Source organism: Alosa alosa, chromosome 16, assembly GCF_017589495.1.
Source record: "Alosa alosa isolate M-15738 ecotype Scorff River chromosome 16, AALO_Geno_1.1, whole genome shotgun sequence".
NCBI lineage: Eukaryota > Metazoa > Chordata > Actinopteri > Clupeiformes > Clupeidae > Alosa > Alosa alosa.
This window is the reverse complement of record NC_063204.1, coordinates 1362936-1380435: the sequence shown is the minus strand read 5'-3', so window position 1 is coordinate 1380435 and position 17500 is coordinate 1362936. Positions and strand designations below refer to the sequence as shown.

The window sequence follows — 17500 nt, the reverse complement described above, 5'->3', positions numbered from 1 at the left end:
CACCCCTGTATGTCTTCTGTGGCATCATCTGTGAGGGCAGAACAGGGAGAACATCTGCTTTTCCCACCAATAGCAGCTCACCTCTGCTCACCCCACCCCACCCCACCCCACCCCACCTCAACCCACCCCACCCCACCCCACCCCCATACACATGACTGTATTGACGTTGTTGTTGTCCTCAGGTGGAGTACAGGAAGGGCAGGCTTGACATGCACAAGTACAGTGACGTGGTGGACAGACCAGACATACGCAGTGCCACCGAAGCAACCAAACTGGCTAGTGATGTAAGTATGCGTGTGTGTGTATGTGTGCGTGTTTGTATGTGTGTATGTGTGTGTGAGAGAGAGAGAGAGCAAGAGTCTCTCTTTGTGTGTGTGCGTGCCTGCGTGTGTGTGAATGTCTTGCTTTGTGTGTGTTTGTGTTTAGGGGATAGGTTCCTTGCACAATGAGCAGGTGGTTAGTGATGTATGGTGTGTGTTTGTGTGTGTGTGTGATATAAAAGTCATAAAAGTTTAAGCAGGACGGCTCCTACACCACCACTCTGCTGCTCTGCCTTGCATACAGAATTAGCATGATGGCACAGGAAGCTGCTTCATTACTGTATCAGAATTAGCATGATGGCACAGGAAGCTGCTTCATTACTGTATCAGAATTAGCATGGTAACAGAAATGCTTCCATTACTGTATCAGCATGATGGCACAGAAAGCTGCTTCATTACTGTATCAGAATTAGCATGATGGCACAGAAAGCTGCTTTATTGCTGTATCAGAATTAGCATGATGGCACAGAAAGCTGCTTCATTACTGTATCAGAATTAGCATGATGGCACAGGAAGCTGCTTCATTGCTGTATCAGAATTAGCATGATGGCACAGGAAGCTGCTTCATTGCTGTATCAGAATTAGCATGATGGCACAGAAAGCTGCTTCATTGCTGTATCAGAATTAGCATGATGGCACAGGAAGCTGCTTCATTGCTGTATCACTCTGAATGAGCCGCTAAACTCAGGGTTTTAGATTTCATGTCTGTATGACAAGCTGAACAGCACCACCCACATGCACACAATCCCGTCAGACACAGTCAAACTTGAAATGTATAACTGTGTTTTGTGGTGTTGCTTTTGTTTTGGTGGCAGTCACTGGTATCAGGCTACATGTCTTTACTTGTACTCATTTTGTTGCCACTTTTGTCCAGAGTGACTAACAGTGTAGAGCAGGTATACATGTTCACAGTGCGGGTCCTAACAGTGTAGATGTTCATCAGTGTGGGTTCTAACAGTGTAGAGCAGGTATACATGTTCACAGTGCGGGTCCTAACAGTGTAGAGCAGGTATACATGTTCACAGTGCGGGTCCTAACAGTGTAGATGTTCATCAGTGTGGGTTCTAACAGTGTACATGTTCATTAGTGTGGGTTCTAACAGTGTAGAGCAGGTATACATGTTCATTAGTCTGGGTTCTAACAGTGTAGATGTTTGTCAGTGTGGGTTCTAACAGTGTACATGTTCATCAGTATGGGTTCTAACAGTGTACATGTTCACAGTGCGGGTCCTAACAGTGTAGATGTTCATCAGTGTGGGTTCTAACAGTGTAGATATTCGTCAGTGTGGGTTCTAACAGTATAGAGCAGGTATACATGTTCATTAGTGTGGGTTCTAACAGTGTACATGTTCATTAGTGTGGGTTCTAACAGTATAGAGCAGGTATACATGTTCATTAGTGTGGGTTCTAACAGTGTACATGTTCATTAGTGTGGGTTCTAACAGTATAGAGCAGGTATACATGTTCATTAGTGTGGGTTCTAACAGTGTAGATGTTCATCAGTGTGGGTTCTAACAGTGTAGAGCAGGTATACATGTTCATTAGTCTGGGTTCTAACAGTGTAGATGTTTGTCAGTGTGGGTTCTAACAGTGTACATGTTCATCAGTATGGGTTCTAACAGTGTACATGTTCATTAGTGTGGGTTCTAACAGTGTAGAGCAGGTATACATGTTCATTAGTGTGGGTTCTAACAGTGTAGATGTTCATCAGTGTGGGTTCTAACAGTGTACATGTACATCAGTGTGGGTTCTAACACTGTACATGTTCATCAGTGTGGGTTCTAACAGTGTAGATGTTCATCAGTGTGGGTTCTAACAGTGTACATGTTCATTAGTGTGGGTTCTAACAGTGTAGAGCAGGTATACGTGTTCATTAGTCTGGGTTCTAACAGTGTAGATGTTTGTCAGTGTGGGTTCTAACAGTGTACATGTTCATTAGTGTGGGTTCTAACAGTGTAGAGCAGCTATACATGTACATTAATGTGGGTTCTAACAGTGTAGATGCTTATTAGTGGAGGTTCTAACAGTTTACATGTTCATTCGTGTGGGTTCTAACAGTGTACTTGTTCATTAGTGTGGGTTCAGATATACATGTTCATTCGTGTGGGTTCTAACAGTGTAGATATTCGTCAGTGTGGGTTCTAACAGTGTAGAGCAGGTATACATGTTCATTAGTGTGGGTTCTAACAGTGTACATGTTCATTAGTGTGGGTTCTAACAGTATAGAGCAGGTATACATGTTCATTAGTGTGGGTTCTAACAGTGTACATGTTCATTAGTGTGGGTTCTAACAGTATAGAGCAGGTATACATGTTCATTAGTGTGGGTTCTAACAGTGTAGATATTCGTCAGTGTGGGTTCTAACAGTGTGGAGCAGGTATACATGTTCATTAGTGTGGGTTCTAACAGTGTACATGTTCATTAGTGTGGGTTCTAACAGTGTAGAGCAGTAGTAGCTGAGTGTCTCACTCTTCACGTGTGCTCTCTATCTGGGTACAGGTGGCGTATAAGAGCAAGGCCAAAGCCAATCTGTACAACGAGCAGTCTGTTCTGGGCAGGCCTGATATCGAGCATGCAAAGAGGACCTCTTCTCTGGCCAGCCAGGTATCCATCTCATTATTCATGTATAAAAACACCTCAACACAAGTGGAAACAACCAACAACTCATCACATGCTACTAGCAGCTCATTAGCAAGAGGATGCTAACAACAGTGTCCAGTTCAGTAGTCTCTCATCATAACAACAGTGTCCAGTTCAGTAGTCTCTCATCATAACAACAGTGTCCAGTTCAGTAGTCTCTCTCATCATAACAACAGTGTCCAGTTCAGTAGTCTCTCTCATCATGTGCTACTAGCAGCTCATTAGCAAGAAATGTCTGGGCTACATTTGGACTTTTTTTCTAATGGCCGTGTGAACAGTATGAAGCAGTATGAAAAAAGTTTTAGAGCACCTTAAATGACTTTTCCTCAGCTCAGTTTAAAACGAAACTTTGCTTCAGTCCCTTTTGCGTTACATACACATTACATTGCAAAGGTTTATAGTCACTCTTAAGTAGGAATTATATGGCCCAAAAGCAGAAATGGTGGAGTTTGCCAGCTCTCTCTCTCTCTCTCTCTCTCTCTCTCTCTCTCTCTCTCTCTCTTTTCTCTCTAATGCTTTGGGAGCCAAGCGTTGAGTCATCAAAATCTCAAAAGCACTGGTGACTAAGTGGTGATTGTGTCTATCTTTCATCTTTTTTTTGCACTCTTTTATTTTGGTGTTCTTTTCATCTGTTCACTGCTGCCGATGTTTCTTCCCACATGTTCTTTTCCAAAAGCCTTCTCATTCACTCCACTCCCTTTCTGTGTCCTCAATCCGCTGCGTGATCGAGGGGCCCCTTGTGCCTCCGCGGCGTGATTGGGGGGGGCCCCCTCGTGCCTCCGCGGCGTGATTGGGGGGGCCCCTCGTGCCTCCGCGGCGTGATCGAGGGGCCCCTTGTGCCTTCCCATCCTTCTGATCCTTCTCATCCTCTGTGTGTCCTCAGGTGAAATATAAGGAGAAGTTTGAGAGGGACCAAAAGGGACAGAAGCCCCAGTATAACCCTGGAGACTGTGTGTCCTTCAAACACACCCAGGCGGCCTCAGCCCTCGCTAGCCAGGTGAGTCCAGAGGAATCCAGAGGAATCTACCGTCACATCCACCAGTCAACACTCAAGCAGACTGCATGCTCACACCGACCAGTCAACACTAAGCAGACTGCATGCTCACACCAACATGAGTGTAGTGCACTAAGCAGACTGCATGCTCACACCGATATGAGTGTAGTGCACTAAGCAGACTGCATGCTCACACCGATATGAGTGTAGTGCACTAAGCTTTCCAAATTCCATTTCTCAGACTCCATGGTTTTCAGCATGGGGGGCAGCCATGGTTGGGGCTTCGGGTTGCCAGTTCGATTGCATTTATCCCATCCATGAATTAGTGAACACACAGTGAGGTGAAGCACACACTAATCCCGGCGCAGTGAGCTGCCTGCTACAGCGGCGCTCAGGGAGCAGTGAGGGGTTAGGTGCCTTGCTCAAGGGCACTTCAGCAGTGGATGTGGGCATGGGAGAGCAGTGAGGGGTTAGGGGCCTTGCTCAAGGGCACTTCAGCCATGGATGTGGGCATGGGAGAGCAGTGCTCAACCACTTCCCCCACCCACATTTTTCCTACTGGTCACGGATCGAACCGGCAACCCTTCAGTTACGAGCCCGAAGCCCTAACCAGTAGTCCACGGCTGCCCCCCAGTAGGCCACAGCTGCCCCCCAGTAGGCCACGGCTGCCCCCCAGTAGGCCACAGCTGCCCCCCAGTAGGCCACGGCTGCCCCACTAGTGTCCTTTTCACTGTTTTAGCTGTCACCCGTGTCTATTCGCGATTCACTTTATTTCTGCCCAGTAGGCCACAGCTGCCCCCAGTAGGCCACAGCTGCCCCCAGTAGGCCACAGCTGCCCCCAGTAGGCCACAGCTGCCCCCAGTAGGCCACAGCTGCCCCCAGTAGGCCACAGCTGCCCCCAGTAGGCCACAGCTGCCCCCAGTAGGCCACAGCTGCCCCCAGTAGGCCACAGCTGCCCCCAGTAGGCCACAGCTGCCCCCAGTAGGCCACAGCTGCCCCCAGTAGGCCACAGCTGCCCCCAGTAGGCCACAGCTGCCCCCAGTAGGCCACAGCTGCCCCCAGTAGGCCACAGCTGCCCCCAGTAGGCCACAGCTGCCCCCAGTAGGCCACAGCTGCCCCCAGTAGGCCACAGCTGCCCCCAGTAGGCCACAGCTGCCCCCAGTAGGCCACAGCTGCCCCCAGTAGGCCACAGCTGCCCCCAGTAGGCCACAGCTGCCCCCAGTAGGCCACAGCTGCCCCCAGTAGGCCACAGCTGCCCCCAGTAGGCCACAGCTGCCCCCAGTAGGCCACAGCTGCCCCCAGTAGGCCACAGCTGCCCCCAGTAGGCCACAGCTGCCCCCAGTAGGCCACAGCTGCCCCCAGTAGGCCACAGCTGCCCCCAGTAGGCCACAGCTGCCCCCAGTAGGCCACAGCTGCCCCCAGTAGGCCACAGCTGCCCCCAGTAGGCCACAGCTGCCCCCAGTAGGCCACAGCTGCCCCCAGTAGGCCACAGCTGCCCCCAGTAGGCCACAGCTGCCCCCAGTAGGCCACAGCTGCCCCCAGTAGGCCACAGCTGCCCCCAGTAGGCCACAGCTGCCCCCAGTAGGCCACAGCTGCCCCCAGTAGGCCACAGCTGCCCCCAGTAGGCCACAGCTGCCCCCAGTAGGCCACAGCTGCCCCCAGTAGGCCACAGCTGCCCCCAGTAGGCCACAGCTGCCCCCAGTAGGCCACAGCTGCCCCCAGTAGGCCACAGCTGCCCCCAGTAGGCCACAGCTGCCCCCAGTAGGCCACAGCTGCCCCAGTAGTCCACGGCTGCCCCCCAGTAGGCCACAGCTGCCCCCAGTAGGCCACACGCTGCCCCCCAGTAGGCCACAGCTGCCCCCAGTAGGGCCACGGCTGCCCCACTAGTGTCCTTTTCACTGTTTTGCTCCATATGGGTCCACTTTTATTTTGATCAGCTTGTTCAATATCTAAGCGTTGTTCAATATCCAGCTGTTGTTCAATATCTATCCAGCTGTTCAATATCTAAGCAGCTGTTCAATATCCAGCGCTGTTCAATATCTAAGCAGCTGTTCAATATCTAAGCAGCTGTTCAATATCTAAGCAGCTGTTCAATATCCAGCGCTGTTCAATATCCAGCGCTGTTCAATATCTAAGCAGCTGTTCAATATCCAGCGCTGTTCAATATCTAAGCAGCTGTTCAATATCTAAGCAGCTGTTCAATATCCAGCGCTGTTCAATATCCAGCGCTGTTCAATATCCAGCGCTGTTCAATATCCAGCGCTGTTCAATATCTAAGCAGCTGTTCAATATCTAAGCAGCTGTTCAATATCCAGCGCTGTTCAATATCTAAGCAGCTGTTCAATATCTAAGCAGCTGTTCAATATCCATTGTTTATCGAATGCTTCTATGTCAGTTTTGTGAAATTTTGTGTGGGGGCCTATTTGCACAGAAGTACACCATGTATATTGTAGGCCAGACGTGCACTAAATATGTATATTGTATATACAGTATATATATATATATATATAGTATATATGGAAACTGAAGCAGAATTCATTTTGTTGTAGTGTTCAATTGAATTCCATTGAAGGCTCTTTTGCACTGTGAGGTGCAGTGTTAGCAGGGCAGGTTTTATTTGCTAGAGGAATGTGGAAGTGGTCCGGTATTGAAAGACTGTCCAGTCTCAGTTCCCCTCCGAGTGGGGTGAATTGCTGGGGTCCTTTTCACTCGTTTCGCCTCCGTGTCTCATTCAGTCAATCAGGTCCCGTTTATTGCCCTTAAAACGCATGTAATTCGTGCCACTTAGCAGCTGTTTCCATGGGAACCTTTTAAACGCAAATGGAGTGATTTCAGGTTCTGACTGAAACGAACTGCTGCTAGTTCCTCTGTGCACAGACACAGCACTGAGAACAGAATCTCTCACAGAGACATAGCAAGAATCCATAAAGCACACAGGCCACTGTGTAGCCTTAGAACCCATAGAGAACACCTAAAGACTAAAGTGAGAGGGAGGGGTGTCTCTCCGTAGCCCCCTCTTTGCTTGGTTATCTTCCTGATGCCCCTGTTAGTGATGTAATGCTTGGGGCGTTCCATTTGAAACGTAGTAGGGGGGGTCAGTCTCTGGTGCCCTTCTCGGGTGGCGGCCTGTATATCTGTGCGGACTCGCGCCTCCAGTATGTGGGGCATCCAGAGACTGGGCTGAGTTGATCCGTAAGGACAGACTTTCTATGAATCACTGTGTGGGCAGACCCCACAGGCTATTGTGTGTCTGGCCCTGGGGCACGGACTTGTGTCACTGGGAACTTGAGAGAGTTTCTTCAAGCCTGTGCAATGGAACCTCCTGCAGGGCTCATTATTGGGGTCAAAACCTAAAGGAAGACGTTTTAGTGATGACAAACACCTTGTGCATCCCTTTTGTATGCTGTGCGTGTAAAAGGTAAGGCATGTATGCAAGGGGCGTGTATGATTTGACACAGTGTGGCAGCTCTATGGTTGAAGGACAATTCAGGATGTTTCACATTCTGTGTGTGTGTGTGTGTGTGTGTGTGTGTGTGTGTGTGTGTGTGTGTGTGTGTGTGTGTGTGTGTGTGTGTTTGCCTTCAGGTCAAGTACAAGAGTGGTCAGATGCATGAGCCAGCCACAGATCTGCCTAACCTGCTTCATCTGGGTCACACTCTCCACGCCAGCAAGCTGCAGAGCAACGTATGCCTCCATCCTCCTCCATCCTACCCCATACTACCCCATCCTCCTCCATCCTACCCCATCCTACCCCATACTCTCCATCCTACCCCATACTCTCCATCCTCCATCCTCCTCCATCCTCCTCCATACTCCTCCATCCTACCCCATCCTACCCCCATACTCCTCCATCCTACCCCATCCTACCCCATACTCAATACCTCCATACTCCTCCATCCTCCTCCATACTCCTCCATCCTACCCCATCCTACCCCATACTCAATACTCCTCCATACTCCTCCATCCTCCTCCATCCTACCCCATCCTACCCCATACTCAATACTCCTCCATACTCCTCCATACTCAATACTCCTCCATACTCCTCCATACTCAATACTCCTCCATACTGTATCTAGTGAGTACTTTATGAGTGTACATGTGTTGTGTATCTAGCAAGTATTGAGTGTGTATGTGTTGTGTATCTAGCGAGTACTTTATGAGTGTGTATGTGTTGTGTATTCAGCTGTTGCATTACAGATCAGCACTGGTGGTGGTATAATAATAAATAAATAAGGATAAAATGGATGCCATGACACATCAGGCTCTGGGGCCGCTCTGTGGCTGTACTTTATGAGTGTGTATGTGTTGTGTATCTAGTGAGTATTGAGTGTGTATGTGTTGTGTATCTAGTGAGTATTGAGTGTGTATGTGTTGTGTATCTAGCGAGTATTGAGTGTGTATGTGTTGTGTATCTAGCGAGTATTGAGTGTGTATGTGTTGTGTATCTAGTGAGTATTGAGTGTGTATGTGTTGTGTATCTAGCGAGTACTTTATGAGTGTGTATGTGTTGTGTATCTAGTGAGTATTGAGTGTGTATGTGTTGTGTATCTAGTGAGTATTGAGTGTGTATTTGGCTGCTCTGAGGCTGTGTTCAGGTGGAGTACAGGAAGAAGTACGAGCAGTCCAAGGGCCGCTACCACATCGCCTTGGACACAGCAGAACAGCTCCACCACAAGGAGAATGCCGTGCTACACAGCCAGGTCAGTCACACACATCCATCCAGAGCACCAGGTCAGTCACACACATCCCTCCAGAGCACCAGGTCAGTCACACACAGCTCTATAGCTCTATCTCTGATGTGCAAACAGCGCTCTCTGCTTTGTGTGTGTCCTATGCATCACTACTGAACTGACCTACGATTACTAAGGATTTTAGGAAAGCATCATTTTGAGACATTTACAATACACTTGTAGTCTTGTAGAAATTGTTCTAGTAAATGTCAAGGCAACACATGACATGTTTTTTGTCTGTTATCAGTGCCATAGGGCAACACATGACATAACATGTTTTGGTCTGTTATTAGTGCTGCAGGGCTGCTCATTGATATATAAATCCAAAATGCAGTTGTTTTGATTAACATTACAAGCATTCACAAGTGGTGTGTGTACCCTGATCTCATCTTTTGTGGGTCACTCAGGTCAAATACAAAGAGGACTATGAGAAATCAAGAGGCAAGTCCCTGATGGAGTTTGTGGAAACTCAGTCTTACAAAGTGTCCAAGGAAGCTCAGAAAATGCAAAGCGGGGTATGCCACATTATGATGTGATTATATAACAAAACAAAGCACATTTGAACAGAGTAGCAGTGTTCGTGTGTGCTGTGTGTTGCTGAAGCACCTCTCCCCACTTATATAAATGCAGTACGGCATCAGGCATCAGCATGGACGCCTTGAGTGTGCCCAGGTGGGCGTTTGTACAGCACACTGATGCTGCTGGCACTGACCCTGTCCCACACAGCCCAGAGCGCTGAGATCTCCTCAATGGAAACACAGACACGGTGAAACACAGACTCTCTGATACACACACGGCCCCCTCTCTGATACACACACGGCCCCCTCTCTGATACACACACGGCGTCCTCTCTGATACACACACATGGCCCCCTCTCTGTTAAACACACGGCCCCCTCTCTGATACACACACACGGCCCCCTCTCTGATACACACACGGCCCCCTCTCTGATACACACACGGCCCCCTCTCTGTTAAACACACGGCCCCCTCTCTGATACACACACATGGCCCCCTCTCTGATACACACATGGCGTCCTCTCTGATCCACACACGGCCCCCTCTCTGATCCACACACGGCCCCCTCTCTGATCCACACACGGCCCCCTCTCTGATACACACACATGGCCCCCTCTCTGATACACACACGGCCCCCTCTCTGATACACACATGGCGTCCTCTCTGATACACCCTGCAGCCAAATGTAGTCTTGGCAAATATCTCTATTCATTTGTTTTCTTGCATTGATAGCGGTGTTGAAGTGGAAATGCGCTGTACTGCTCTTCCTAGGCTGCTGCTTCTTCTTCTACTTACCACTTTTTCCATAAGCTATTTCACTTGAACCGTTTAGAAACTTCATTCAAACTTTGTAACGTAGTTCTTCAAATGGACCAGGGTGCTATGACTTTTCATATTGTAAACGTTATACTTTTTGACATATTAACAAAAAACAAGCTTATTTCTTCCCATAGACTTTCTATTGGGCATTATGACATCATAAAGGGTCGTAAACACTGATTTGCACCTGTTCCAACAGCCACCTGCTCAACTGTGCTCCTTTTATCTCAGTGTCTTTCTCTATTCAACAAGAATACAAGGCACCTTCCATCCAACTGTCCTCTCGTCATCCATCCATTTAAAACTTTTCATTCATTCATTAAACTATCTACCTATACCGATCCCATTCAACTATTTTTCTATCAACATTCATTAAGCTATTTGTCTATCAATATCCATTAAACCATGTCAACCTAGTAACCACCATAGCAACCAACATGATTACCCTAGCAACCAGCATAGCAACCACTTTATTTGGCATAGCAACCACCATCTGTGTCTTAGCAACAACCAAGCAACCACCACTATGTCAACCTAGCAACCACTCTCTCTTCACCCCCATCTCTTTGCTTGCATTATCTCTTTTAACTATAAATTATATTTAACATTACATTGTTGCCATTTTCATGCACTGGTAATTCCTTGAAATTAGATAGATAGATAGATAGATAGATAGATAGATAGATACTTTTTTGATCCCCAAGGGGAAATTCAAGTTTTCAAGAATTGCATTTCTAGTTTGTGGTTTGGTGTTTACTTTGTTATCCATTCAAGCTCTTTCATATGGAATTTGTATGGGGAGATTTGTGTTATTTGCGTCAGCATCTGGAACTATGTGCTCGTGTCCGTCCTCAGAGAAAGTACCGGAAGGAGTACGAGGACACTGTGCGGGGCAGAGCTCTGGTGGATGTGGACCTCACCCCAGCATACATCACCGCCCGCAACGCCACTAGCCTCATCAGCGATGTAAGACAACAATAACACTCTGTAATAACATTTCTGTTGTCCCTTAAGACTTCTAAACTTTACATTATGAACTCATTGGCAATTTGTTTATCATTGCTTGACTGGTAAGGAGTCTTTGATTAGCAGAATTATCATGTTTAGTAACAACTCAAAAGTATTGAATGTATCTGGTGTGAATGGAAACAGTGCCTTCATTTAATCAGAGCCGGACAGTAACGGAGTACATTTACTTGAGTACAGTACTTGAGTACCATTTTGAGGGATCTGTACTTTACTCGAGTATCATTTTGGGGAGCACGATGACTTTACTCAAGTACATTTGAGAGGCAAATATTGTACTCTTTTACTCCACTACATTTCTATCCATAACCGTGGAGTACTCTTTTACTCCACTACATTTCTATCCATAACCGCGGAGTTAAAAGAAAAATCTCCTCGAATTCCTCAATTTGTTGTTTCCTCTCAAACGGATTGGATTATGCAGGCGCTCACTGATTGGGACAGCCTATCAGCAATCACCTTCAGCTTCAAAGTCAACTCTATGGTCAGATTTAGATAAGAGACGAAACCATGGACTAAACAATGGATGAAGACGCAGCAGGTCCATCCCGAATGTGCCAACCTGTGGCCCCACCCGCCAGACTATTTCCAATTTTCTGAACAAGTTAACGATAGTTTTCGCTCTGTGTTTCAATTACAAAATAGTATTTTGTATTTGAAATAATGATTTTAAATACATGCATTAAAAATACTGCCCATCCCTGGCAAAATGGTAAAAAGATAAAAAATGACTTGATTTTACTTTCAAATTTTACATTCTCCAAGGTATTAACATTAACATTTTCATAACTCCATGTAGGACGCTTCTGTACATAAATGTAAGCACTGTGGCAGTAGTAATGCAACATTTAGAAAATGTAGGCTACTCTTGTACTCTTTGATAATCAAGTACTTTTTAAAAACAAGTACTTCAGTACTTTTACTTAAGTAGACATCTGACTGTTGTACTCCTTTACTTGAACTTGGAGTAAAATTTAGCAAAGGGTATCTGTACTTTTACTCAAGTAATGAAGCTGTGTACTCTGTCCGCCTCTGCATTTAATCTTGAATATATTTGGTGTGAATGGACACAGTGCCTTAATTTAACACAACCCAGCCCAGATGGACACAGTTCCTTAATTTAACACAACCCAGCCCAGATGGACACAGTGCCTTAATTTAACACAACCCAGCCCAGATGGCCACAGATGGTCAGCAGCTGTGCTTCCTCTCTGTAGAAGGAGTACAGGAAGGATCTGGAGTTGGAGGTGAAGGGGAAGGGGATGTCGGCTCTGGAGGACACGCCAGACCTGCTGCGGGTGAAGAACGCCGGGCAGATCCTCAACGAGGTACCGTGCAGCTCCCACTGGTCCCCAGTCAGTCGGTCAGGCGCCCACTCTGTGCTACTCTGGTCCCCAGTCAGTCGGTCAGGCGCCCACTCTGTGCTACTCTGGTCCCCAGTCAGTCGATCAGGCGCCCACTCTGTGCTACTCTATGGCCAGTCTGTCATGTCATAATCCATGATGGGATCATGTGATAATCAATGATGGGGTATCATGTTGTGATAACCTCTCTCTGGGGTTTCCCATGCCCACATTCAAGGAGTATGCCCATGGTTCATACGCTTCTCTGAAGGTTTGCAGAAACACACATGACGTGCATCTGCTACAGCAGGTCTGCAGAAACACACATGACGTGCATCTGCTACAGCAGGTCTGCTCTGTTTGTTCTGACAAATCTGATTCAGAGTCACTTGATCCCCTGATTAATGTGTTTTATTGATGCATGATAACTGTGACATAAAGAACATACGAAGACAACACAACCACTTCACCTTCTCACACAACAAACAAACAAACAACAATACCCTTAACACACACACACACTCACACACACACACACACACACACACACACACACACTCACACACACACACATACACACACACACATACACACTTCTCTCCACTCACCTATTTATTGAACAACACACACACACACACACACTCACTCACACACACAGCTCTGATCCCATCCTTGCTCTGCAGAAAGAGTACCGCAAAGATCTTGAGACGGAGATCATTGGCAAAGGCATGGAGATCAGCAGCGATGTCCTTGACATCCAGAGAGCCAAGAAGGCCTCCGAGATAACCAGCCAGGTGACTAAAGGCTTTTTTCAGCAGGGGGGAGAATGGAGTGGTTGAGTAAAAAGGGCTCTGCTTCAGGCTGACCCATACAGACACACAGGGTCTGTACGAAACGTAGGGCAGCTGTCTGCTGTCTCGCTGCCTTCAGCTCTCTACCGAGTCACTTGCCATTGCAGGCATCAAGGTAACGGCTATGAACTTTGTTGAAGGATACATCAATGCTGCCTTCAAAATGTGTCAAAACGAAGCCCTCGCTCCCCTGTTCGATATCTTAAAAGGCAGCATTTGTTCCGTTTCGTACAGACCCACCGTGTCTCACACTCCCCTGTCTCATGAAGGGCATTAAGTGTGTGTCCGTGTGTGTGGCTGTGAAGAGGGAGAGAGTCCATGCATGCAGTTTGAAGGTATATTTCAAGTATTCATATATGTACGTAAGTAAATGGTACTGTTTGTTCTGGGTGGGCATCCACCAGTACTGATACAGTAGTGTGTGTGTGTGTGTGTGTGTGTGTGTGTGTGTGTGTGTGTGTGTGTGCGCATGTGTATGCACGCACCCCTGTGTCTGTGTGGGTGTATGTGTGTGCGCAGCGCAAGGCGCATGTGTGTCCGTCCGGCGACGCAGGGCAGGCGGTATCGCCGCCCGCGGCATGTCTGTGCGCAAGGCGCGCGCAGGTGTGTGTTTCAGCTGAACTATAAGCAGACGGAGAAGCTGAAGGAGCACTCATACGGCACGCTGACGGACACCCCTGAGCTGCTGCATGCCGCCTACCTGAAGGACGTGTACAGCCAGGTGAGCCCCCTGTCACAACGCTGCCCCCACTGGACACTCACTGAAACTACACTCGGCACTCCCCTAGAGAAAGAGACCAGTGGGGTGAGCTCCAGAACGCCCCTGCTGACCCTGGTGCTCTGAGAGGAGACCAAGCTGAGTGTAAAGGCCCATTCACACCAAGAACTATAACGATAACTAGAACCATAACGATAAAAGCGTTCACACTGAACAACGATAAACAAAGTATCTCCTTGTGTTAATGAATGTGACTGTTAAAATTCGATGAGTTCTGACTGGCTATTAGCTTTTTATCGTTCTCAAAATCGCTCTGAAAGTGATCCCCAACGAAATCGTTCTTCATGTCGTTATCGTTATCGTTATAGTTTATGTGTGAACGTCGTCATTCATGTTAATGAGAACGATATTTATTGATAGTTATCGTTATCGTTATTGGTGTGAATAATTAAGTGGCCTGACTGGTATAAAACACACAGTGCCCCCTGCACTGGCACTAGCAATCCTCCAGACAGACCGTTATTGACCTGTACAGCCAGGTGAGCCCTCCGTCACAACGCTGCCCCTACTGGACACTCACTGAAACTAACCTGTGCAAAGGGCTGGACAGCACAGCACACCAGCAAAACATGTGTTGCCACTATTGAAAACACACTGTCCACCCTGTGTGTAGAAAATGTGTGTTGCCACTATTGAAAACACACTGTCCACCCTGTGTGTAGAAAATGTGTGTTGCCTTGCAACTATTGAAAACACACTGTCCACCCTGTGTGTAGAAAATGTGTGTTGCCTTGCCACTATTGAAAACACACTGTCCACCCTGTGTGTAGACAATGTGTGTTGCCTTGCCGCTATTAACAACACTGTCCACCCTGTGTGTAGAAAATGTGTGTTGCCTTGCCACTATTGAAAACACACTGTCCACCCTGTGTGTAGACAACGTGTGTTGCCCTGCCACTATTGAAAACACACTGTCCACCCTGTGTGTAGACAACGTGTGTTGCCTTGCCACTATTGAAAACACACTGTCCACCCTGTGTGTAGAAAATGTGTGTTGCCTTGCCACTATTGAAAACACACTGTCCACCCTGCGTGTAGACAACGTGTGTTGCCACTATGGAAAAGACACTGTCCACCCTGTGTGTAGAAAATGTGTGTTGCCTTGCCACTATTGAAAACACACTGTCCACCCTGTGTGTAGACAACGTGTGTTGCTGCTATTGAAAACACACTGTCCACCCTGTGTGTAGACAACGTGTGTTGCTGCTATTGAAAACACACTGTCCACCCTGTGTGTAGACAACGTGTGTTGCTGCTATTGAAAACACACTGTCCACCCTGTGTGTAGAAAATGTGTGGTGCTGCTATTGAAAACACACTGTCCACCCTGTGTGTAGAAAACGTGTGTTGCTGCTATTTAAGATGCACTGTCCACCCTGTGTGCAGAAAACGTGTGTTGCTGCTATTAAAGATGCACTGTCCACCCTGTGTGCAGAAAAAGTACAAGGACGAGGCGGAGAGACTGAAGGTCTCGTACGGAGGGCTGTCGGACACCACGGAGATGGAGAGAGTCAAGACCAACCAGAGGAACATCAGCTCAGTGAGTAAAGCCACAGGACCGCCTGGACACACACACCCATCTCATCACTCGCCTGGACACACACTCCCATCTCATCACTCACCTGGACACTACACACTCGGCTGGACACACACACTTCCATCTCATCACTCGCCTGGACACTACACACTCGTCTCGTGGTCAGCACACACTCGTCTTGTGGTCAGTACACACTCGCCTGGACAGCACACACTCGTCTGGTGGTCAGCACACACTCGTCTGGTGGTCAGTACACACTTGTCTTGTGGTCAGTACACACTCACCTGGTGGTCAGTACACACTTGTCTTGTGGTCAGTACACACTCACCTGGTGGTCAGTACACACTCGCCTTGTGGTCAGTACGCACTCCCATATCACCTCCTCTCGCCCCAGCAGAGTGCTGTGTCCTCATCTAAACCATCTGCAGCGCTGCAGTGCAGACAGATCAATGCCTCTGGGACTCTCACCAAATGACCAGCTCTAATGCCTAATCTGGGACTCTCACCAAATGACCAGCTCTTTTTGTTCATTATAGGCCAAATTGAAATGCTTTAGCGCCCCCAAAAGTTTCCCCCTTCTGTGAACTCATGGTTAACATCAATGAAATTGATTGCTGGTGATGGATTTGCCTACTGTGCCTAAAGCCATCTCAGTAGCTGAACTGACTGTGTTCCCTTAGAGTTTAGCTCATGTGCATTACTGAATGTCCCTCCCTCACCCCTCACCCCTGGTCTAGCAGCACCACATCTGTGTGTGTGTCTGTACATACATGTGTGTGTGTGTGTGTGTGTGTGTCTTAACATGTGTGTGTGTGTGTGTGTGTGTGTGTGTGTGTGTGTGTGTGTGTCCCTCCGGCATCCAACACTTAACATGTGTGTGTGTGTGTGTGTGTGTGTGTGTGTGTGTGTGTGTGTCTCTTTCTGTATCTTAACATGTGTGTGTGTGTGTGTGTGTGTGTGTGTGTGTGTGTGTGTGTCTCTTTCTGTATCTTAACATGTGTGTGTGTGTGTGTGTGTGTGTGTGTGTGTGTGTGTGTGTGTGTGTGTGTGTGTGTGTGTGTGTGTGTGTGTGTGTGTGTGTGTGTGTGTGTGTGTGTGTGTGCAGCTCAGGTACACATGGGACTCGAAGCTGATGAGGGGACTGATGTCCTCTGTCACAGAAACGCCGGAGATTGTTCTGGCCAGAGAGAACGCAAAGAATTTCAGCGATGTGAGTGTTCGCTTTGCCCAGACGGGACACGACTTTCTGTGACCGTCACAGAGACACATCCTGTCTGAGTTGTCCCTCTCCACATGTCACATCCTGTCTGAGTTGTCCCTCTCCCCACATGTCACATCCTGTTTGAGTTGTCCCTCTCCCCACATCACATCCTGTCTGAGTTGTCCCCTTATTCACATGTCACATCCTGTCTGAGTTGTCCCTCTCCACGTGTCACATCCTGTCTGAGTTGTCCCTCTCCCCACATGTCACATCCTGTCTGAGTTGTTCCTCTCCCCACATCACATCCTGTCTGAGTTGTCCCCTTATTCACATGTCACATCCTGTCTGAGTTGTCCCTCTCCACGTGTCACATCCTGTCTGAGTTGTCCCTCTCCCCACATGTCAGCCATCCCATCCTGGAGTTGTTCCTCTGAGTTGTCCCCCCCACATGTCACATCCTGCCCGAGTTGTCCCCTTATTCACATGTCACATCCTGTCTGAGTTGTCCCTCTCCACATGTCACATCCTGTCTGAGTTGTCCTCTTATCCACATGTCACATCCTGTCTGAGTTGTTCAGGTGAAGTACCGGGAGGGTGTTGGCAGTGGAACCGCAGTGAAGGAAACCCCAGAGATGGAACGAGTCCGCCGGAACCAGGAGAACATCAGCTCAGTAAGAACCTTCAGCATGCTCCAGAACATTTCAATATGTTAACATTTTACTGACTATGAAGCCTCGACGTTTA

The 17500-nt window shown here is 47.8% G+C and overlaps 1 protein-coding gene across 2 annotated transcripts in view; it reads left to right on the top strand.

Annotated features, from left to right (window-relative positions):
• LOC125309769 (LIM zinc-binding domain-containing Nebulette-like) overlaps positions 1 to 17500 on the top strand; it is a 156648-nt gene that overhangs the window by 129112 nt on the left and 10036 nt on the right. The window contains exons 1-9 of one of the 2 annotated variants that reach the window (XM_048266868.1): positions 8434 to 8653; positions 9091 to 9198; positions 10876 to 10986; positions 12264 to 12374; positions 13073 to 13183; positions 13857 to 13961; positions 15454 to 15558; positions 16661 to 16765; positions 17335 to 17427. The exons of the other annotated variant lie outside the window; for it this stretch is intronic. Of the exons in view, the coding sequence (XP_048122825.1) occupies positions 9136 to 9198; positions 10876 to 10986; positions 12264 to 12374; positions 13073 to 13183; positions 13857 to 13961; positions 15454 to 15558; positions 16661 to 16765; positions 17335 to 17427 (804 nt within the window). The 5' untranslated portion in view covers positions 8434 to 8653; positions 9091 to 9135. Of the gene's footprint in view, positions 1 to 8433; positions 8654 to 9090; positions 9199 to 10875; positions 10987 to 12263; positions 12375 to 13072; positions 13184 to 13856; positions 13962 to 15453; positions 15559 to 16660; positions 16766 to 17334; positions 17428 to 17500 lie in introns of those variants that run through there. 2 annotated transcript variants of the gene reach the window in all.